The sequence below is a fragment of the Lissotriton vulgaris genome, chromosome 9 (genome assembly GCF_964263255.1).
Source record: "Lissotriton vulgaris chromosome 9, aLisVul1.2, whole genome shotgun sequence".
In the NCBI taxonomy this organism is placed as follows: Eukaryota; Metazoa; Chordata; class Amphibia; order Caudata; family Salamandridae; genus Lissotriton; species Lissotriton vulgaris.
This window is the reverse complement of record NC_141697.1, coordinates 427,083,834-427,107,047: the sequence shown is the minus strand read 5'-3', so window position 1 is coordinate 427,107,047 and position 23,214 is coordinate 427,083,834. Positions and strand designations below refer to the sequence as shown.

Here is a 23,214-nt window from a genome sequence, read left to right as displayed (position 1 = left end):
TATATATCGGAGGGAGAGTAGAAGGAGACAAAGAATGGGGCTAGAAATTTGGGACCCACTGACACGTTGGATACAGAATCTGGTTTGATAATGTAACTTACTTATGTCAAAAATATTTTTTTTTTAAACATTTTGTTAAATGTATACAGGAAATGTATATAATGATTGTCACAATATTGATACAAAAATGCCATATATAATTTACCGGGTTTTATCTTTTTGTATATACTCATGCCTGGGGGGCGGAAAGTTTATATTTGCATTGCTTTTTTTCAGGATTTTATGTTAAATTGAGGGTGCAAAAAAATAAAATCAATCAATAAAGACTTGTTTACGGGCCTGGTTAGTACTTGAATGGGAGACCGCCTGGGAATACCAGGTGATGTAGGTATTAAAAAATAAAAAATAAAAATAACACAAAGTGACCGCGAGTGAGGTCAGGCAGCCGCCTACTCACGGCAATCCCTTCAGCGCACGCTGGCACATCGGTCTATGAGGGTGTCAAGCGGAAGAGCTACTCCGCTCCCTTGGACTGGATGTGAGCTCAAAGAGGTCTGTCTGCCGAGAACACGCCATCCACTCAAACAGCTGAGGCGGTAACAGGCAGAGATTACGGTGAAAAAGTGCTTGTGCAGGTAACATTTTGAAAAAGTTTGTATGGGGGGGGCGCCACCGCAGGGAACGCAGTGGCGGCAACGGGAGCAGTGAAGGGAGTGGAAGCAAGGGCACTGAATCACAGGGGCACGATGGGAACAGAAGGGGAAAAAAAGGTAACAGAATCACAGTGGCATGATGGGAACAGAAGGAAAAAAAGGGCACAGACTCACGGGGGCACGATGGGAACAGAAGGAAAAAAGGGCACAAAATGACGGGGGCACGATGGGAACAGAAGGGAAAAAGGGCACAGAATGACGGGGCACAATGGGAACAGAAGGGATAAAGGGCACAGGAGAAAATACAGGCACAGGGGGAAGACAGACAACAGCAGTCCCTGACACCAAAAAACAGTAAAAACTATAAGGGCAATACAATGAATGACACTGACAATAGAACAAACCTAAGGCCTACCACTGGCCACAAGGGATGAGGCACAGGTGGTAGCCTGCAAGTGGAGGGGGCCTCAACTTCCTCAGCAGCGGCAGCTGGGGCAGGGTCAGGACGCACAGGCGGTGTTGTGCGGAGGGGGAGCAACCTACCTAACAAGGTCAAGGGTCGCTCTCCTCACAGCGCAGCTGCTGCCAATAATGGGTAGGTGGGAGGGAGGAGCAGCTGTGAGGCAGGAGGCGGAGGTAGGGACAGCGAATGGGCAGTCAGGGGGTGGGGCCGCAGGCGGCGGGAACGGGAGCGGCGAAGGGAGCGAAAAGCAAGGGCACAGAATCACGGCGGCACCATGGGAACAGAAGGAAAAAAAGGGCACAGAATCACAGGGGCACGATGGGAACAGAAGGGAAAAAAGGGCACAGAATAAAATACAGGGACAGGGGCAAGACAGACAACAGCAGTCACAACCACCAAAAAACAATATAAACAATAAAGGCAATACAATGAATGACACCGACAATAGATTAAACCTAAGGCCTACCACTGGCCACCAGGGATGAGGCGCAGGTGGTAGCCTGTGGGTGGAGGAGGGCCTCAACTTCCACAGCAGCGGCAGCTGGGGCAGGGTTAGGACGCACAGGCGGTGCTGCGTGGAGGGGGAGCGACCTACCTAACAAGGTCAAGGGTCGCTCCCACCCTATCTTATGAGTTCCAAATACCTCATAGTAAATTCTTGCGATACCTTCAAATGCAACATTGTCTACAAGCCCTGCTGGGCAATCAACTGTAGGGAAGCTTCTCTACCTTGTCGTCTTTACACTCCTATTTGGAGAAGTGGGGATAATATAAGAAGTTGATATCAGGATTGTACACTCTCTTGTTTGGAAAACAGTTCTCCAAACCAAAGCAAGATCTCTTGCAAGGTAGGTGGCAAACAAGTCTGCACTTACAATATACTGAAGGAGAATGGTCAAATCTCCTAAGAACGAATGCCAGCAGGTTTCGGTAAGCATGTCATAAATTTTGTTGAAGATCCTGCAAGACTGGAATTGGACACATTACTGGTAAATATATGTTCTGTGCGACCGACACTCCCATGGGCAATAATAACACAAAATGCTGTACTTCTGAATTTCAATAAATTTGTGTAACTTGAAATGCATCAATTTCACAAATCTAACAGCCATACATAATTGGCACCAGGTTTAATGATTACATAAAAACATTACTGAGACCTTGAGGCAATTAAGAAGTGTCACTTATAAAACCTGGTGATGATGTGAGGTCAGGTTTGACCAAGCACCATGAAAGTCCTGGAGGCGTTCCAATCAAGCTTGAAGATTGTGTTGCATAAAATGATGGATGCAAGGAAGAGATGCATTTTACTGTGCTTATCTGTACGACAGCCAAACTATTTCTGCCAAGTAACTGAACGATTTAGCATATACTTTAGCATACTTAATTTGACAACTTACCTCAGGTCTGGATATTGGCTGACTAATTGCTTTAGATGTGCTTTCATGCTTTCTTCTTCCTTGATGCCAACTACTTCAGAAATAAGAGGAATGGCAGGACAAAGCCAGTCGGATTCGGAGCCCTGGAAAATATATCAATCACAAAATGTGCATTCAGTAAGTACAAGGATGTCTTAAATGATCCATCTCATTCTCATTCTATGAAATTCAATCTGCATCTTGATTTAGTACACTTTAAAACATGGTATTTCAAAAATATTTTTATTTAACCATTAAAATCATTCAATGCTATTGGTTTGTAATCTATTTATTAGATTAGAATAATTAGAAAAGCCTTCATTGGTTAAGTTAATATTTACTGTTCTGCAAAAATGCTCCACAAAATCCCATCAGCCAGGCTAGCTTGATTTAGTGCCGCAGCGAGCAAGGCACCCACATCCGGTGTACCCTTAGCCACTTAGGGCGCATATAGCAACATCACAAAATAAAATGATAGATGGAGTGTTGAAACTTTTCAAACATTCACCCCCAGTCACAGATCTGGTTTTAATCCATCATTATTTAGCTTATCACACCACCCCAGTTTGGACCCAGCAATATGCAAACAGTCTTGACCCCTCTCCCAATGGGAACAGATCAGCCTGAACTGCTAAGCGAGTTCCTCCCTGGACCAGAAACAAGCATCCTGGGACAGATTGGGGGCATCAACCTTCATCAGCCAGGGCATACCTATAGCCACTTACGGTGCACATAGCAACATCCCAAAACAAAATGATGGATGGAGTGCTGAAACATTTCAAACACTCATCCCCTGTCACCGATCTGGTTTTAATCTATTGTTATTTTGCCCGACATGTCACTCCAGTTAGCAACATCACAAAAATGATTTAAAGCATCTGCATTGAGAATGCTTAACATAATTGTATTTAATATTAGGTGTGGGCGATAAATTCCACTCCACTGACGGAGTTTTGGCCACTCCTTGTTACATATGTGATAGAGCGCTTATAGCACTCTAAGTTTATGGGTGCACTATACTCATGGTTTAAACGCACTCATTTGCAGTGTTTCATGATTATTAAGATGCATTTATTCAAGTTATATTATCATTGAAAGGTAGTGTACATATTTAAGTAGGACTGTGTATGTATTAAAGGAAACCTATAATTCCTGTGTGTATAATTTACAGGATGAAATATTGCTCTTGCAATGTAATTTGTGACTAGTTTAAGTTGCCTGCATTGTAGGCCCAAACTTCAAGTTATTTTGAGTTTTGTATCTTCTTGGCTGCTCAAGAATTGTAATTAAATTAATCCTTTTTGTGCTCGAAGACAGTATGTTCTTATCCTACTGGAGGTGCAGAAATTCAACCTCATTATTCTTAGATTTAAAGAGATACCCGGAATGTCTTTGAAGAAATTTGAAAGACGAGAAGGGAGGATGCCTTCTATCTGAGAACCAAGGCCACTGGAAGAAAAGTTGGTTCAAATAAAGCTTCTGTGGGAACATTCTGAAAGATGGTGTAAATGGAAAAGTTTATCATGTGACGTATTGTGGGTTGAACATTTTCTTTTTGTATGATGTGCAGAGACAGATTCGGGGGACTTCTACTTGTTTCGGAGGAGAAGGAGCATCTTAGAGCGCGCTCCATAGCTTTAGGCTATCAGACCCATTTTGATGTGAGTACTTCTTAGGAAGTCAACACGTGCTGACACCTTTGGGATAGGATGATGGGAAAATAGGTAGGACTCTCAACCAGAGTAGAGTAGGGAAAGATACTTCTGTTTTTTTTTCTTCTCTTAAATGAAAAGAGAATTGGACTCAACTTCTAATCTTTGTTGCATTCTGATTTTGGAGTCCAATATATTATGCCTTTTGTGCCGAATGAATTATATTCGTGGATTCGGTTCTGTATTGATTTTTATGTATCTGTATACTCTGATATTGAGGTGTGTTTATATTCAATTATTGTTGGCCTTATAATACATCCACAAAACCTGGGCTATAAAAAGACCATCTGAGTTGAAGTTAGTAGGGAAGGCAAGGAGTAAAATGTTGCCTAATCAAATGGTAGCAGAGGATGGTTTAGCCTCTTAGGTGAGTGGAGAAAAGGGAAATTAAAAGTAGGATCAGAAAAACAATAGGGCTTTGGACACAGAGTAGACAATGGCGAAGACGCATGGAAGTCAGCAGACGTTGATGGTGCGGCGGAGACAGTGGGAGTGTCAGTATGAAACTGTATGATGTGTTAGATTGCGGTGATTAATTAATTGTGTGATGTCTTGCGAACTTGGAATGCAAGTTGAGTGAGTGTGGGTGGATCGGTTTACTGGTCCGGACACGTGCAAATCAGGAAGTTTTGGTGAGCCGACTCAAGATGAGTCCAAGATCCCGGGATAGTTTTGTTTTTGTAATTGTCTGATCGAAATTGTGGGTGTCGTGAAGCGCTATCAATGATTCACTTGTGACAAGGAACTTTGTGTGAATGTAGGAGTATGTCGTGGATAGGAAGCCCCAGGTACCGGGGGTGGAGTACGGCGATTGAGTGACCAATGCAGGTCAGGGGTCACAGCGGATTAATGGTCTTGTAAGAGTGTTCTATCAATCTTTTAGCGGACGGACAATTACTTGTTTTACATAACTGAAAGTTATTGTGACTGCGTTAGGAGCAGTTACTTGGTTTAATAACTTTTGGTTATACAGTTATTAGTATGAATGTGTGAGCGAGTGGACGTGGGGAAATTGTAAAGCAGGGTGAGCCGCTGCAAAGAGTCTGTGTGCGCTGGGCTGAGATTGGTTGGTTGGTGTAACGTCACGCTAGGATTGGCACAAGTTTGTCCGAAGTTGAACAGTGAAAATTGGGTTGCAAATAATTGATTTTACAAATGAGATGATTTAAGGTGTTGCGAGATTTCTGTAGAGGCGACACAGGGGTGGTGACTCGGATAGGAGAAGAAGCTCCGCCAGAGGATACCCTGGCACATCATATGGCAATAAATATAGGACTCCATACTATAGTGTTTCTTTAAAACTGGCATAAAATTATAGAGAAAGAGTGAGAATTGTTTTTCCCTCGCTATGAGTCATTTCGTATGGACGTGCTGTACCAGCTGAGGGGAGTGATGTCTTCTCTGAAACCTCTGCCCAGACCAACACAATTTGAGGCATTAGATGCATGGATGAGAGCAGCAATGGCAAAAAGTAGAGAAGATTCACAGGGAAGAATGAAGAAAGCAATGAAGGCATATCAAGATGCCAGGTGGGATGCACAGCTGAAGAGATGGAGAGTAGACACTATAGAAGGAGAACACTTGTATCCATTTCGGTTGCTAAAAGAAGGGTCTGGAGAAAAGAGTAAGACAAAGGAAGAAAGTGATACAGATGACAGTTTTCTTGATAGATTGTTAGCAGAACGTCCTCCACCTTGTGACTCTAGTTGGGAAATAGGGAGGACACAGAAACCAGAGAAAACTTCAGGGGTGGAATAATGGGTTTAGAGGATCAGACAACAGGAGTAACAGGGAGAATTTCAGTGGGAGTAAAAATCCCAGGAGGGTCTGGAGGACCAGGATATGCAGATACGGAGCCAGGAGAAAATGCATGTACCATGAGGTTACCAGAAGCACTTACAGTACCAGTTACTATTGGGCCTGTGGTTTCAATATATAACCCCAGAGAGAGAACGGATGTATGACGTTAGCACGCATACTATTACCACGCATACCTTTACAACGCCATATTTACAACGAATACGTTTACAACGCATAGCGCTTTGAGGTGCTGGATAGTGGTAAGTATAATTTTATATTCCAACTCCAGTCCCCGTGGACACTAGGGAAGGTGTTGGATATAAAATTAAACTTATTCCCTATCCTAGAGCGCCCCCCAGCACAATGCGTTGTAATGGTATGCGTGGTAATGCCTGCGTTGTAATGGTAGTGCGTTGTAACAAATGCGTGCTAAACGTTGTATACCGAGAGAACAGGTGGAAGTCAACAGCAAACAGGAGAAGGGGAATAGACTACATCTGGAGGGAGTCTTACAAAGAGTAGAACGGGTATGGATCAGATACCTGTGGAAGCTAGCACTCCACTGCCAGCTACGGCTGATCTGTTGACAATGGACAGTGGGTCGGAACCAAGACGAACAGGAGCTCTGTCAAATTCTAGCTCAGATATCAGAATGTGGGTTCCACCGGTGAGGGAGTCAATGATACAGAGAGATGAAATGGGGATGAGACGAGAAACACCTAGGGTACTGTTTGAACCACTGATTTTGTGTGAGGGTAACCACTGGAGAAGTCGAAGTTGTCAGAGAGACAGTCACAGTTTTGAGAATGGAGGAGAGTGGGGGTCAAAGGAGAACACAAAGTTGTGATAGGGAGGAATCAGGAAGTGAAAGAGGTCAGAGAATTTTCCAAGTCGCAATGAAGGCACCATTGTAAGATGTGGTAAGATTAAAAGCAGAAATGGATGAGGTGATTGAAGGAAATCTGCCATTGGACAGAATTGAAGCATATGACCTAAGCAAGTTGTTATTTGTAGCTAAAGATGTTACTAGAATTGGAAAGCGAGCTCACAAAGCATTGCTACAGTTGGCACGAATGTATGATGTGGATTTGATGAAGACGAAATTGATGCAGGGAAGTTGCAGATTGAACTATACTGATAAAGACTTGGAAGAAAAGCGAATGACAGGATTAAAGGCATAAATTAGAGAATTGAAGCTAGGAATGCGACCGTGGAGAGAATTAAGAGAAATGGGAAGAGAGGTGGGCCAAAAAGAAAAGTGTCAAGAAGGCGATAAGAGATACTCCGCCCTTGGGAGGAGGTATGGGACAAGTAGGAAATTTCCCTCTAAGAGAAGTAAAAATGTACATGTGCCATGGAGCAGGTGTGATTTGGCACCATTCACTAATGATATTCCTCGGCAGTGGGAGAAATCTGCTGAGTGGTATAAACAATTGGACACGTTTGTCAAGAATTCGAAGGTGTTATGGATTGATTTGAACACTTTGTTTGATATAGTGGTCCCTGCTGATTTGTGGGCAGCATGTAAAGTTGCAATGGACTGGCCTGCTGCAGAACTAGCCAGCTAGAGATCTGGGAATCATGGTCCTTCACCTGAGGTAATGAAGAAATATGAGCAAGTGATTACATGGTTACAATCTAAAGTAGCTCCTCAAACTGTTGATTGGCTTAAAATCGATTGTACTACTCAAGAGCCTAACGAGTCGGTAAATGACTATTATGAGAGAATTTTATTGGCTTTTAAACAGCATAGAGCACCACCACAGCACCACTCAGCACCACCACAGCACCACTCAGTGCCACCAAAGCATCACTCAGCACCACCACAGCATCACTCAGCACCACCACATTATCACTCAGCACCACCACAGCACCACCACAGCATCACTCAGCACCACCACAGCATCACTCAGCACCACCACAGCACCACTCAGCACCACCACAGCATCACTCAGCACCACCACAGCACCACTCACCACCACCACAGCACCACTCAGCGCCACCACAGCATCACTCAGCGCCACCACAGCATCACTCAGTGCCACCACATTATCACTCAGCACCACCACAGCACAACTCAGCACCACCACAGCATCACTCAGCACCACGACAGCATCACTCAGCACCACCACAGCACCAATCACCACCACCACAGCATCACTCAGCACCACCACAGCATCACTCAGCACCACCACAGCATCACTCAGCACCACCACAGCACCACTCAGCACCACCACAGCACCACTCAGCACCACCCCAGCATCACTCAGCACCATCCCAGTATCACTCAGCACCACCACAGCACCACTCAGCATCACCACAGCACCACTCAGCACCACCACAGCATCACTCAGCACCACCACAGCATCACTCAGCACCACCACTCAATAACAACTGGTTCAAATATGTTCTCTCAATATTTCAAGCTTTATTACAAATGTCCCAAAAAGATGTTAATATTTCACTTCTGTTCTTGGATTTTCGTCACAATAAAATACACTGAACATAATCTTCACAAAAGTTATTTACAAAAGTTTAAGCTATTGCCAATATAAATTAAAATCACTTATTTAAGTATTAATTATTTAAAAAAATTAAAAGCCATTGTAATTTGCAATATCAATACTTCTAAGTCACGTAAATACAAAACATGTTGCATTACAAATGCTATAGGTGTCACATTTGCGAAAGTTATAACTATTGGCATTGTAAATGACAAAGCTATTAATTTAGCTATTTTCAAAACCAACACATAAATAAAAAAAATTGTCATTTACAAGACCAATAGCTTAAACTTTCCTAATGCGAGACCTATTGCATTGCAAATGCTTGTTTTTATATCTGTCAGTGCTTCCTGTTGAGGTTTATTTTCGTGACAGGTGCCGTATTGCCTACTTGTAACTATTTTTTGACCCTGCTTTGAGAGCAGGGTCAGAGAATAGTTGCAAGTAGGCAACGAGGCGCCAGGAAGCACTTACAGGCTTACAGCAGCAGGTGCCCTAGTTGAAGTTAATTTCTTTGTAACCCTTTTGTAAAAGGTTACAAAAAATTAGCTTCAACTTTTGCACCTGCTGCTGTAACCCTGTAAGTGCTTGGCAGAAAATTCGTCCCCGCTGATTCGCGGATCTTACCACGATTTCTCGAGATTCGTGGATCGCGAAATCGCAGAAAATCCGCAAATTCCGCGAGCGGAACGAATTTTCAGCACATGCTTAGTTCTCAATTGTATTAGGCCCTGGCGAAAATTGTCACAATAATAAGCCAGCTGATGGTTTGTAAATTGCGTGACGCCACGATTATGGCAGGATTCAGCGCAGATCTGTACAGACCAGCATCTACTCGCACTCGGAAGTCGCTAGGAGGCCACCGTTGCCTCTCTCAGATCTGCACTGAATCCTGCCATAATCGTGGCGTCACGCAATTTACAGACAATCAGTTGGCTTATTATTGTGACAATTTTTGCCAGGGCCTAAAACAATTGAGAACTGCGCTCTACGATTTTAAAGTTTGAGCGCCACCCAATTGAAGTAATTGAAGTGTTCTCAGTACCATTAACAACAAATATCCTAATACATCTGCTCATTTAGATAAGGCCGCACAAGTTGATACTGGTTGAGACTTGAACAGCGCCAGAAGCATCCAGTTAGCGCTCCCGTCATTCACCTTCCAGATCAGAGGCGCTTTGTTAAATTAACACACATGTTGCAGACGCTCTGTTAGCGCTCCAGTAGCGACCTATATGCTTGCTCATTTTAAAGACATCAAAGACATTTCAAAAATCGCTCACTGTGGAGCTGTACTCTTACTTAATTCAGATTAAAAAATTGATGGTAATTTCCTGACGAAGAAACTTGTCGAAACGCGTTGAAGAAACCGTCACTACCTCAACTTTGCAATATTTTTATTTGTGTACTTTATGTATTTTATATAAATAGTTTTTTATGTATTTTTTAATAATGTGTATGTGAAAATTATTAAAACATTTTGATTGTTTTTATACAAAAATTCCTTTTAGTTCAGTGTTATCACCTTAAGTGCTGCGCCTATTCCAACGGCCGACGGCACCACTACCTCGGGAGTGCTGCCGTCGGCCGTTGAACGTTTCAACTGCACCTGCGCAATGGAACGTTCAGCACTGGAGCTGGACGTTCCTTAGCTGCTAAGGTGTTATTTTTAGTTTGCTGGTCTTCATTGTATTGTTAAACTTTGGTTGTATGCCTGGGTGTGTTATTTGTCATTATACTTTTTGCCCTGACCCAGGAAATTGATCCGTCTCTCAGGGGGTCCTTGTTGTTTACAATTGTTAAATCAAAAGAATGTTACAGCTAGTCATAAAATCGGGCATTGGAAGAACAAGTGTCAATGGAATCTGGCTAATCAAATGCAGTATGAAAAAACACTGCACCTCTGCACTCTAAATGTCCTTATTCCAGTCTTAAATAGTAAATGAACAATCCTGGCACTATTTATAAAACTGCTCACAAACGTATGATACTTTAAATGAATCATTATAAGTAATTTCTTTGGTCATTTACAAAACAAGTTTTAATTGTCCAATGACAGTGCTTCACTTGGCAATCAGAGACCATATTTCATAAAACATAGTAACAAGGATAATATTTAAACAAATAATAGTCGTGTTCCTGATGTTCCCTCGATGTTAAGAGATGATGGCAGCCGACACGTGTTTCATTACACACTGTAACTTTTTCAAGGCTTCAATTTCTAGGTCCTTCCACTACTCTACGTGAGGAGTAGCATAGAATTTAAAAAGACAAGAGAATGTTCAAGAAAATCCTTATTTGGGAAGTATCAAGAATTCAAAAATCCATGTATCTAATCAGGGTCAGAATCCAGTTGTTCCCCAGCGGTTCCTGGAGAAAACGGTCCAGACCAATGCAAATTTTATGCAGGATGATCTCTGCTGTAAGGGAAGTATGTCCCGTATTTTATGTAGAGAAACAATGTCTTTGTTCAGACGATTAATTCATTTGGACAAAACTTATACTGATTTTCCTTAGTCGGGGTCACAAGAGCCAGGGTTGTGATAGGACCCCAATACTCAGTAAATACGCAGAGTATTAATCTTCTATAGTACAGTCCCCAAATAAATATGTCTCACTCATGCTTTTACATCACCGGTCGAGTGCACCAGGGCTATAATATGCCCCTAATCCTTGGCGTTTATGCCGCGCGTCCATCCGTCCAGTCCGGAATAAGTGAAAAGTATCGACCTTCATTGAAAGTATCATACGTTTGTGAGCAGTTTTATGAATAGTGCCAGGATTGTTCATTTACTATTTAAGACTGGAATAAAGACATTTAGATTGCAGAGGTGGAGTGTTTTTTCATATTAAGAACACAGGAGCTCTTAGGAACTACCGTGGAGTGTCATCTTGGGGTAGTGGGATGTCTTTGTGATCTCGAGGGGCACCAAGATTGTGAATTTGTTAATTGTTGAAACTTATTTGGGTATCGATAGGATTGATGTGCTGCAGTATATGCCACCACTGCCTACTTGTTGTGTTTGTATAATCAAATGCAGTATGAGGGAGAGGGACAGATGTCCGAGGGTTTGAACATCGTGACTAGACCTAGGTCCATGCATGGGGGAGGCTATGAGCCGCAGATGCTGATAACTCAGCCTTCGAGAATACAGACAAATATTCAGGTGTACCATCAGGTGCCCTATTTTGAAATAAAAGACAAGTTTGACCAAACTTAAGATCCTCATGAGTGTCAGAGGGGGGTGAAGGATGAATGCACTTTGGGTGCAACCTTGGAAGTAGATCAGAGTGGACCATTTGTAGATGCAGAGGTTAATCGTCATCCTGTTACCTTTTTGTTAGACACCGGAGCTGCGTGCACCACAGCAAGGACAGAAGCAGTTCCAAATTTCTCCTTTTCAGGAAAATAGATTCACGTGGTGGGAGTTACCAATATGAGAATGACTAACCCATTAACGGATGAGTTATCTTTGAGAATAGGAACATTCCGAGACAGACATCAATTTGTAGTGTGCTTATTCAAGCCCGTTCTGTCTATTGGGGCAAGACTTTTTGTGTAAACTAAATTGTAACATAACTTGCACTCCGAGAGTTTGGAGCTGCAAACCTATGATGATGGAACAGATTTTAAAATAGCCAGCATGAATTGTTGTGCAGAAATGTTTTAAGAAACTCGGTTTCTCCGAAAGTGTTAGATTTCACAGGAGAGGAGATAGGATTGATTTGAGGCGTTGAACCTGTTAAGATACAGGTCAAACCAAATGCTGAATTTCCACAAACGCTGCAGTATAAATTGACTCCAGAAACTGTGGCTGGAATAAGACCTTTAATCGAATCTATGATTGCACAAGGCATTCTCAAGGAGATGAGAGGAAGTCCCTGTAACTCACCCATTATGGGACTGCAGAAGCCTAGTGGCAAGTACAGAATAGTGCAGGATGTATGCAGGATTAATGAAATTGTGATTACATGTTGTCCTGTGGTACCGAATCCAGCTGTTATATTATTTCAGATTCCATGTGAGGCAGAGTGGTTTACAGTCATAGATTTATGTCAGGCATTTTTCTCTATACCATTGCACAAAGAGAATCAATATTTATTTGCAATTAGGATGGAAGACTGTGTCTTAACATGGTGTTGTATCCCTCAAGGGTATACAAAAAGCCCTTCTATCTTTAGTCAGAGTCTGAAAAACAATCTTGAAGGGCTGGTGATGCCCCAGAGGTCAGTTCTGGTTCAGTACATAAACAACATTTTAGTCTCTTCAGAGACTGAGGATGCTTGCAGGATTGATACTGTGGCTTTGCTGAATAATTAGGCAGGGAATGGACACAAGGTGTCCCAAAATAAACCTCAGTATGGTCGGACTGAAGTTCAGTACTTAGGTCATCGGATTGAAAGGGGAAAAGAAAAGAGTGTCACCAGATCACATAGAGGCGATTCTGAAAATGGGATCTCCAAAAACACAGAAAGAAGTCTGCTTGTTTTTGGGAATGGTCGGCTATTGTCGACAGTGGATGCCAAATTTTTTGTTACAAGTAAAGCCACTATTAAAGTTGGCTCGAAAGGACATTAGTGATCCGGTACCATGGGATGACGATTGTTTGAGAGCCTTCCACGAGCTGAGAGAGAGCCTATGTCGTGCTCCAGCTGTGGGAATGCCATATTACAACAAAGCATTTTCGCTTTTCTGTTGTGAGAAGGCGGGTTGTGCATTAGCGGTCCTTGTACAGACACATGGAGGTGATCGTAGACCAGTGGCTTACTTTTCAGCTACAGTAGATCCAGTAGCTTCTGCGTTGCCCGCATGTCTCAAAGCTGTTGCTGCAACAGGTGTCAGCATTGAGAGATGCAAAAGCATAGTGATGGGACATCCACTTATTGTTTATGTGCCACATTCAGTAGAGCTATTAATGACAAGAACCAAGACACAGAATTTAACAGATAACAGACTTACAAAGTATGAGCAAGTTTTATTGGCTTCTGAAAATGTCACTTTGAAACGCTGTACCACCTTGAATCCTGCTACATTGTTACCTCTTCCGCAAGAGGAAGGAGAGGATTGTGAAGAGCATGACTGCCTAGATGCTACTGAGCTATCTACCAAACCCAGACCTGACATTGTCGATGAACCACTGCCTGAATCTGATTTGGTCCTTTTTGTTGATTATTCATGCTTAAGAGACAATGAAGGGTGTTTGAGAGCAGCGTTTGCTGTGTGTACCATTTTGGGTGGTGGTGAAAGCTGCCTGTTTGAAAACAGTATACTCTGCTCCGGTGGCCGAGATTATTGCTCTGATACGTGCTTGTACCATTTCGAATGGAATCTGAGTGACTATCTATACAAACAGCCAATATGGGTTTGGAGTGGTTCATGATTTCGGGTAGTTATGGTCCTAGAGAGGATTTTTGACGTCCTCAGGGTCCCCAATCGGTAATGGAGAATATGTGCACCAATTATTGGATGCCTTGCAGAAACCTAACGAGATTGCAGTAGGACATTTTTCAGCCCATGGAAAGGGAGAGGACTTTGTTACAAAAGGAAATTGCTACGCTGATAAAGTAGCTTGTTTTTGTGCTATACATGCTTGTGTTTTCAATGGAGAATATGTAGGAGAGAGCACAGAAGAGACTGAGCTCAGCATGATGTTAGCTGTAGCCGATACTTGGGATGAGATGAAGCGGCTGCAGGATGAGGTCTCAGAGGAGGAAGCTATATCATGGGTTAGAGCAGGCTGTGAAAAGAGGGAAGATGGCATTTGGGTGTCAACAGATGAAAGGGCATTGTTACCCAATTGTTTATTGAACCCAATGGCAAGGCATATTCATGGAACAGTTTATCTTGGGAGAGATGCAATCGTCAGAGTGTTCAGGCAAACATGGTTTAACTCATGATTTTGTGTGTGTGCTGAAGCAGTGTGTCACAGGTGTGTTACGTGTCAACAAATGAATGTGGGAAAGAGGACTATGGTTGCGATGAGTCACATTGGAAGATCAGGAGGCCCTTTCAATAGGATACAGTTGGACTTTATCGAGAACCAAAGTGCAATAGGTTGAGATATGTTTTGGTGGTGGTGTGTATCTTTTCACGTTGGGGTGAGGCATATCCAACTAGACGATGTAACAGTCTCACAGTGGAAAAACTGCTGTTAAGGGAGCTGATTCTGTGGTTTGGATTTCAGACCTCAGTGGAAACAGACAGAGGAACGCAGAGATTGCACTGTAGCTATGCAGATAAATGGCACAATCAAGAAAAGGGTATCAAAGGTTTGTTCGTCGACTACTTTGAATTGACCAGATGCGCTGCCATTGATACTGATGAGTCTGCGTGGTACTCGAGATAGGAGGACAGGGCTCTCTCCCCATGATATATTGATGGCAAGAGCTATGGAATTGCCTACGGTGCCAGCTACAGCATTGATAAACATCACAGATTATCTAGTTTGGGATTATTGTAAGGGACTGGCTGACGTGGTTAATTCTGTGTCCCATCAGGTCGAGGCTACGACTGCACCTACCTCGAGAGACCTGCTGCATGGCCTTAACCCTGGAGATTGGGTGCTTGTCCGAAAGCACGTGAGGAAAAGCTGCCTAGATGCTTGCTGGTGAGGACCATATCAGGTGATTTTGGAGTTCATCATATTATGCCTTTTGTGTCGAATGAATTATATTATATATAATATATGAATATATATATATTATATATGAATTATATTAGTGCTTGTATCGGGTCTGTATTGATTTTTATGTATCTGTATACTCTGATATTGAGGTGTGTTTATATTCAATTATTTTTGGCCTTATAATAAATCCACAAAACTTAAAGTCGGAGTCTGTGGCCCTTTAAAAGAATGACAAAATTGAGAGTATGACCTTGAATTGTTTTATTCCCCTCAAACACTATTCGTAGGCTATAAAAAGACCATCTGAGTTGAAGTTAGGGAAGGCGAGGAGTAAAATTGTACGTTATCATATGCAATGCAGAGTTCTGGCCAAATTCTACCAAGAGCCATGCGGTGAAGTTTTTTCTCACGAGCGAGTCACCAACAGTAAGATGGCGAGCTCAAGTGAGATTTAACATCCTGTAACGTAATTTTTGGTTGCGAGAAGGGCACCTGACGAGATTTCCCCAATGCGGGCAGTTGCGACCATTCACAATCAGATAGCTGCAGCTCAATGAAAAAATCTACTTCCAGTAGGAAAATCAAACTTGAGAATCAGCACCCTCTGGTGCACCAGGTGGTGCCCTTTGTACTGATTTTTCCGCACTGAATGAGTTCCAGGCGCTAAAAAAGTAACATGAGCAGTGCAACATGCCTAATACTGCACATTTGCAGAACTCTGCAGAATCCCACAGAGTATAACTCCATTAAATTCTGTGGAATGCAACTCTGAAAGTTCAGCCCACCCCTATTTAAAATAAAAAAAAATTCACCCTAAAGAGATGGATGCTACACTTAAGGACGGTCTAAAGTGTCTGGAGATGTGAATACAGTATCTTGTCTCTCTATTACTTTAGCACCAAATGTCTTTCTCTCCGTCTGTATAGTACAATGTGCACTGATATATTTTATAATCAAATATGAATGTTGCTTTTCGAGTAATCGGAAGTGCCCTTTAACCCTCAATTTGCTTGTAAAGTTTCATGGTTTTATCGGGCCTAGAAGTTATTGTCTTCACTGTAGAACATTAACATAAAGGGAGAGCACCTGTAATTCTCTTCAGGGAAGCTCTACTTTTAAAGGGGGAATACTGGCACTTTTCAGTACCAGACAGGTAATCTGGGATATCGAGTACTTGCACTTTTTTATTTCCACTACAAACACTGATTAAAAGTGCACATCTATGTTGTTGGAGATGGACACCACTATTTGGGTGTCATCGGCATAGGAGACCGGAAGAAACCCACAGTTTCTGATGATTGTAGCTAAAAGGGCTATGTATATATTGAAAAGGGTGGGGCTTAGGGAGGGACCCAGGCACCCCCCCATGGAGATTTAAAGGATTTGGAGGTACAATCCCCTATTTTAACTGTGAAGGTTCTATCTCTAAGGAAGGATGCAACCAGAGCAAGGGTAGAATCGTGGACCCCCTGATCGGCGAGGCGAGCCAGGAGTGTATCATGGTTAACGGTATTGAAGGATGCCGATAGATCTAGAAGAATCAGGGCAGCCTTCCTGCCTGCGTCCAGTACACTCCTGAGCTCTTCCACTGCCATGATCAATGCTGTCTCGGTCCTGTGTTCTTCCCCAATCCACACACCCGATACATCGTTGTAATCGTGAGGGTGTGCAGATGGACATAGGCTATATAAACGTAATAAATATACGTTATTTAAAAAATGTACAAAAAAAAGTAGTCCCTTGGAAGAAGCGCCGGCCGCGACGTGCGTGCTGACGTGAGGAGAACGGGGAGGAACGGCGACCAGGAGCCCGAGGAGGACCGGCGGACATGGCGCGGGGAGGAGCGGTGAGTAGCGGTGGACAGGCGGGGAGGAGCGGTGGACAGGCGGTGAGGAGCGGCGGACAGGCGGTGAGGAGCGGCGGACAGGCGGGGAGGAGCGGTGAGCAGCGGGTGAGGTAGGTTATTTATTTATTTATTTAGGAGCGGTGAGCAGCAGAAAAATTAAGCAAAAATTACAATCGTGAGCAAGAGGAAGCAAATGGAGCGTTACAAAAGTGAGCCAAACGGTGCATTACAGGAGGAAAAAGTTACGTGTGCAGGTTACAAAAGCGTACATCGTGAGCAAGAGGAAGCCAACGGAGCATTACAAAAGTGAGCCAAACGGTGCATTACAGGAGGAAAAAGTTACGTGTGCATGTTACAAAAGCATACAAAGTAAACATAGAGGTATAATACTGCATTACAGGAGGAAAAAGTGACGTGTGCAGGTTACAAAAGCGTACAAAGTTTACATAGAGGTATAATACTGCAATATATGGAGGAAGGCTCCGGGGGACCCACGGCCACGTCAGGGCAGGCGGGGGCCCTGAAGCCTAATTGCTCCCGGACAACGTCGGGACGGGCTGCTAGTACTAATATAAATAAAATAAATAAAAGAAAAAACCTCAAACCTTTGAGGCTGGTAATCTCAGGAACCACAGCACCAATCACAACACCCAATACAGCGTTGGAAAGGGCAGTTGCAGCAGAAGGACATAGGCTATGCAGACGCCCACCATATACATTTAAAAGATAAAAGAACCGTGCCAGCAAAGTAGTCCCTTGTGGGCGTGTCTGCGTTGTGCTGTGGGCGTGTGCTGGGGCGTTACAAACGCAGGGGGCGTGTGGTACGTTCCGCCCTTCAGGCCATGTCTCATATCGTTTTCTAATCCCACCCTGCTCCCTTTAAATACCATCACCCCATAATCATAACCCACCCCTACTCCTTAAAATACCCCAACACCCTTAAACACTAACCCATCTTAACCCTATAAATATACCCTGTACCCCCAAACCCAAACCTATCCCTAAAACCTAAAAATACCCCTGTACCCCAAAACCCAAAACTAGCCCTGAACCCTATAAATACCCCTGTTCCTCAAAACCCAAACCTATCCCTGAACCCTAAAAATACCCCTGTACCCCAAAACCCAAACCTAGCCGTGAACCCTAAAAATACCACTGTACCCCAAAACACAAACCTACCCCTGAACCTTAAAATACCCCTGTACCCCAAAACCCAAACCTAGCCCTGAACCCTTAAAATACCCCTGTACCCCAAAACCAAACCTACCCCTGAACCCTAAAAATACCCCTGCACCCCAAAACCCAAACCTAGCCCTGAACCCTAAAAATAACCCTGTAACCCAAAACCCAAACCTACCCCTGAACCCTAAAATACCAATGTACCCCAAAACCCAAACCTAGCCCGTGAACCCTAAAAGTACCCCTGTACCCCAAAACCCAAACCTACTCCTAAACCCTAAAAATAACCCTATACCCCAAAACTCAAACCTAGCCCTGAACCCTAAAAATACCCCTGTACCCCAAAACCCATACCTATCCCTAAACCCTAAAACTACCCCTGTGCCCCATAACCCAAAACTATATCTGAACCCTTAAAATACCCAAACACCCCAATACATATAGCTCAGTACCCCAAAACATATACCCCTATACCCATACTTACCTTATCCAAACATTAAAAAAAACATGCTTTTACTATTCATGCATTTACAACGAATTTCGTTGTAAATGTATGCGTGGTAAAAGCATATAAAATGTAATGCCATGCGTTATAATGGCATTGCGGAGTCATGGTACTTTCGTAATGAAAGTATGCGGAGTGATGGTATACGGAAAGAAAGTTGCGGAATAATGGGTGCTTACCCTCCCCCTGGTAAGTACATCGGTGGCACGGCGGCCCACACCTCCAACAACACACAATTTTAGACACACCTCCCGCCACAAGTTCTAGAATTGCGAACTTTAGAGCTTGTGAGCTACGTTCGAATCTTGGCATCAGCTAAACCTCCTGTGATTCCAGGCAAATTGCTTTGTCTCCCCGTGCCTACCACAAATGAATGTGTTCTTCTGTAATGTAAATTGTGCTCATGCCATGTTGTCTAGTTTGCGCGATATAATATTGCAAGGAAAAATAAAGTAGGGAAACTCGAGTTTACACACTACTGAAGGCGCACTCTTAAGTGCATCAGCAGTGCACTGTGAATCGGAGCGTTTCACAGGCCTGTCACAGATAAGAAATGCTATCTAAACGAAATCCTACAAAACAATATACTACTGGCCGTCAGCAATTCATACCGGGACAACGTCGGGACGGGTTGCTAGTAGGGTGATAAAGGAGAATATTCAATTGTCCAGAGTCAATTCCTTGAATTGGAAAAGAGGAGGAGCAAAATTTATTCTGGCTTATTGTTTTATGCCTCACACCTCTACTCAGAAGTCTCCTTTTGAGTTGTTCAAATGCAGGGCTCCTAACACAAGATTGTGCTCAAGTTGGATGACTTGGAGTAAAGTTGTAAAAGATAAAAGTGTTGGTCTTTGGAGGCAAAGAGAAGAGAGATTACAACTCAAGAATAAATTGAATTTTGATGACATTTTTATTTTATTTTGAAGTTTTTATAGAGCACGAACTTGACCCACTAGGGTATCAGAGCGCTTTACAGGAATCAGAAATAATATACAACATACATGAGGGGGGGCTGGGTATGCAAGGGATAAAGGACAAACAATCAAATTTACGTTGACATTTTACAAGAAAATGTAGGTCCCTGGGTCCATGGAGGGAAAACCAGAACTTCGAGGTGGATAGTGTCAGGTTACCTCAGGGGGATGCATCAGACGGAAGTAGAGCAAGGTCTCTGGATGAGTAGGAGGCAAAGTTTAGGCGAGGAAATTGCCCATTAGTAAGGTTTTGGCATCCTTTTTAAAGTGAGCCAGTGAAGAGATTCTTCTAATGGCGGGCGGGAGTGAGTTCCATATTCTCGGTGCGGCCCCAGAGAAGGCCTGATTGTAAGTTTTCTTTTTCCAAAAATGTGCAGGTTGGAGCAAGAGGTCTCTGGTGGATTGGGTGTTTCTGGTTTCTCCGGTTTGGTTTGTGATATGGAAGAGGATAAGATATTGGATGAGATTCTGGAAGAGGAAGTCAGTGTTTGTGAAATTACTTCTGGTGTTATAAAGGAAAACGAGTGGAAAGAAGAGATACAAAAAGATCGTGAGATAATGAAAGTTATAAACAAGATGCAATCAGAAGTTTGTTTGACAATTCCTTGTCAAAAATTTAGAGAATTTCTGATGGGCTCTCTGTTGATAAAGGTATTCTATTAAGGTAGACTAAGTTGGTTCCTCCTTTGTCATTAAGGAAGAAATTAATGGAGGAGGCACATCAAGGCCACTTAGGTATAGTAAAAACCAAGGAAAGGTAGAGAGCTTGTTTCTGGTGGCCTGGAATGGATTTGGAAATTGAGTGTTAGGTTCGAGAGTTCTTGCAATTTAAAATCAGTGACAACATTCTTACTCCTTGGACTTTACCCATGGATTTTCGTAGGCTGCCTAATTGTCCCTGGGAGGATATCACTATTGATATTGTTGCCCCACTTAGGGGAGAACATTGTACACCTTATTTATTAGTTTTAATTGTCCTCTATTCCAGATGGGTGGAAGTTTCATGTGTGTCAGAGGTAAGTTCTGCGTGTGTAATTTTCTTTTTGCAAGATGTTTTAAAAAAAGAAAGATTTCCAAACACTATATTGTCAGATAATGGACCTCAATTCTGTTCGACAGAATTTATGAATTCTTATTGTCATGTGATATTCAACATAAAAAATGCTCAATTTATCATCCAGAGACAAATGGAGCTGTTGAAAGATTCAATCTATACTACTATTATAAAGGAAGAACTTTGAACCTTTGAGGTGGGTAAACTTGGGAACCACAGCACCAATCCACACACCCGATACATCGTTGTAATCGTGAGGGTGTGCAGATGGACATAGGCTATATAAACTTAATAAATATACGTTATTTAAAAATGTACCAAAAAAAGTAGTCTCTTGGAAGAAGCGCCGGCCGCAACGTGCGTGCTGACGTGAGGAGCGCGGGGAGGAACGGCGTCCAGAAGCGTGAGGAGGACCGGCGGACATGGCGCGGAGAGGAGCGGTGAGGAGCGGTGAGGAGAGGCGGACAGGCGGGGAGGAGCGGTGGACAGGCGGTGAGGAGCGACGGACAGGCGGGGAGGAGCGGTGAGCGGCGGGTGAGGTAGGTTATTTATTTATTTATTTAGTAGCGGTGAGCAGCAGAAAAATGAAGCAAAAATGACAATCGTGAGCAAGAGGAAGCAAATGGAGCATTACAAAAGTGAGCCAAACGGTGCATTACAGGAGGAAAAAGTTACGTGTGCAGGTAACAAAAGCGTACATCGTGAGTAAGAGGAAGCAAACGGAGCATTACAAAAGTGAGCCAAACGGTGCATTACAGGAGGAAAAAGTTATGTGTGCATGTTACAAAAGCGTGCAAAGTAAACATAGAGGTATAATACTGCATTACAGGAGGAAAAAGTGACGTGTGCAGGTTACAAAAGCGTACAAAGTTTACATAGAGGTATAATACTGCAATATATGGAGGAAGGCTCTGGGGGACCCACGGACAACGTCAGGGCAGTCGGGGACCCTGAAGCCTAATTGCTCCCGGACAACTTCGGGACGGGCTGCTAGTTATTTTAACAAAAAGTAGTTGGAGTTGTTTACTTAGTAGCTCTGGGAACAGATGGAAGACCTTAGGTGGACACGGGTCCGTGAGACCTCCAGACCTAATTTTCCAGAATTATTTGATGAATCTGTTCTGCTGATGGGGTTGTAAACCTGAACCCTGAGTCTCCAATTTCTCTAAACCCACAGAGGTAGGGATAAGCCTCTGTTTGTGGAGCGTTGTGGTGATTGGTGGATCTAACAGATTTGTATACTGTCTTCACTTTGTTGACAAAGAATTGTCCCAGTGTATTTTAGAATACAGTGCTCCCCTCTATTTTGGTGTTAGCATCAGGGTTAGTCAATTTCTTGACCGTAGAAAACAGTTCTTTACAAGAATTTTTGGCCTCATTGATTTTCTTAACAAAATAAGAAGATTTTTCTTCCAGAATGAATTTTTCATAGGACACCAGAGTCCAACGGTAGGTTTCTTTAGCCCCTTCTTCATAGTTGGCCCTCCACTTCTGTTCTGTCCTCCTGCATTTCTGTTTTTGTAGCCTTAATTTCTCAGAGAACCACGGTTCTGAGATATTCTTTCTTCTTGAGCTCAACTTTTTTATGGGGGTGGCTTTTAGGACCGCGGATTTGATCCAGTTATTTATTTGCTCATTAGCTATGTTACAATCAGGGTTTAGTTCAGGGGTCGACAGCACCAGTTGTTCCTGTAAATTGGGTACGTTTACTTTGGCCCAGTCCTGATGTGTATAGTGTCTTACTTGCGTCGGCCTTGTCCTTATGGCTTGCGTAATCGCCAGGGAGAACTTGATGACTTTATGGTCCGACCAAGGTACCAGAACAATTTCATCAATCGTTAAGTTGGTGTTTGAGGAGAAAACTCCATCCAGAGTATGCTCAGCGGAATGGGTACCCTTTGTGTCAGTGAGCAACTGGCCATGGTCTGTGAGATGAGCAGCGTATTTCTGTCTGTGTTTTTTTCTAAATGAAGATTGAAGTCCTCCAGTATGGTATAGTTCGCCTCTTTTAGGCTAGATTCTAGGAAAGGGTCAAGAAGTTGTCTGGGGGGTTTTCGCTTTTGGGGGTCTGTATAGCAAGAGGCCTTTAAAGGCGTAGTTTTTTGTAATAGCGATATCAAAGGGTAGAATCTCGCAGTCCAGGCTGCTACCTGCGGCCGATCCTCTAGCTTGTAGGCCATCTTTATAAATGATGGCTAGCCCACCCCCTCTTTTTCCTATCCTATACGCCCGAATTATGGAGTAGCCCCCCGGGAGGGCCAATGCCAGGTCTATGCCAGAGGCTTCGTCTGCCCAAGTTTCCGTGATAAATAGTATATCTAAGGCGTGAGACTCGATTAAGTTGGCTGTATCCGAGTTATGACTAACTGCTGACTCTGTAAATGGTGCCAAGTTCCACATTCTCATGGGTGGAAGGAGTCAGTCCTATGGCACAATCTTTAACACAAGCAATACTGCAAGAAATGTTTGCATGAATGATT

General features: G+C 43.1%; 1 protein-coding gene across 2 annotated transcripts in view; it reads right to left on the bottom strand.

Moving 5' to 3' along the window:
• Positions 1-23,214, bottom strand: part of EXOC3L4 (exocyst complex component 3 like 4) — a 424,048-nt gene that overhangs the window by 18,652 nt on the left and 382,182 nt on the right. For both annotated transcript variants that reach the window (XM_086937846.1, XM_086937847.1), the window contains exon 12: positions 2,517-2,638. In XM_086937846.1, the coding sequence (XP_086793972.1) occupies positions 2,517-2,638 (122 nt within the window). The remainder of the gene's footprint in view (positions 1-2,516; positions 2,639-23,214) is intronic.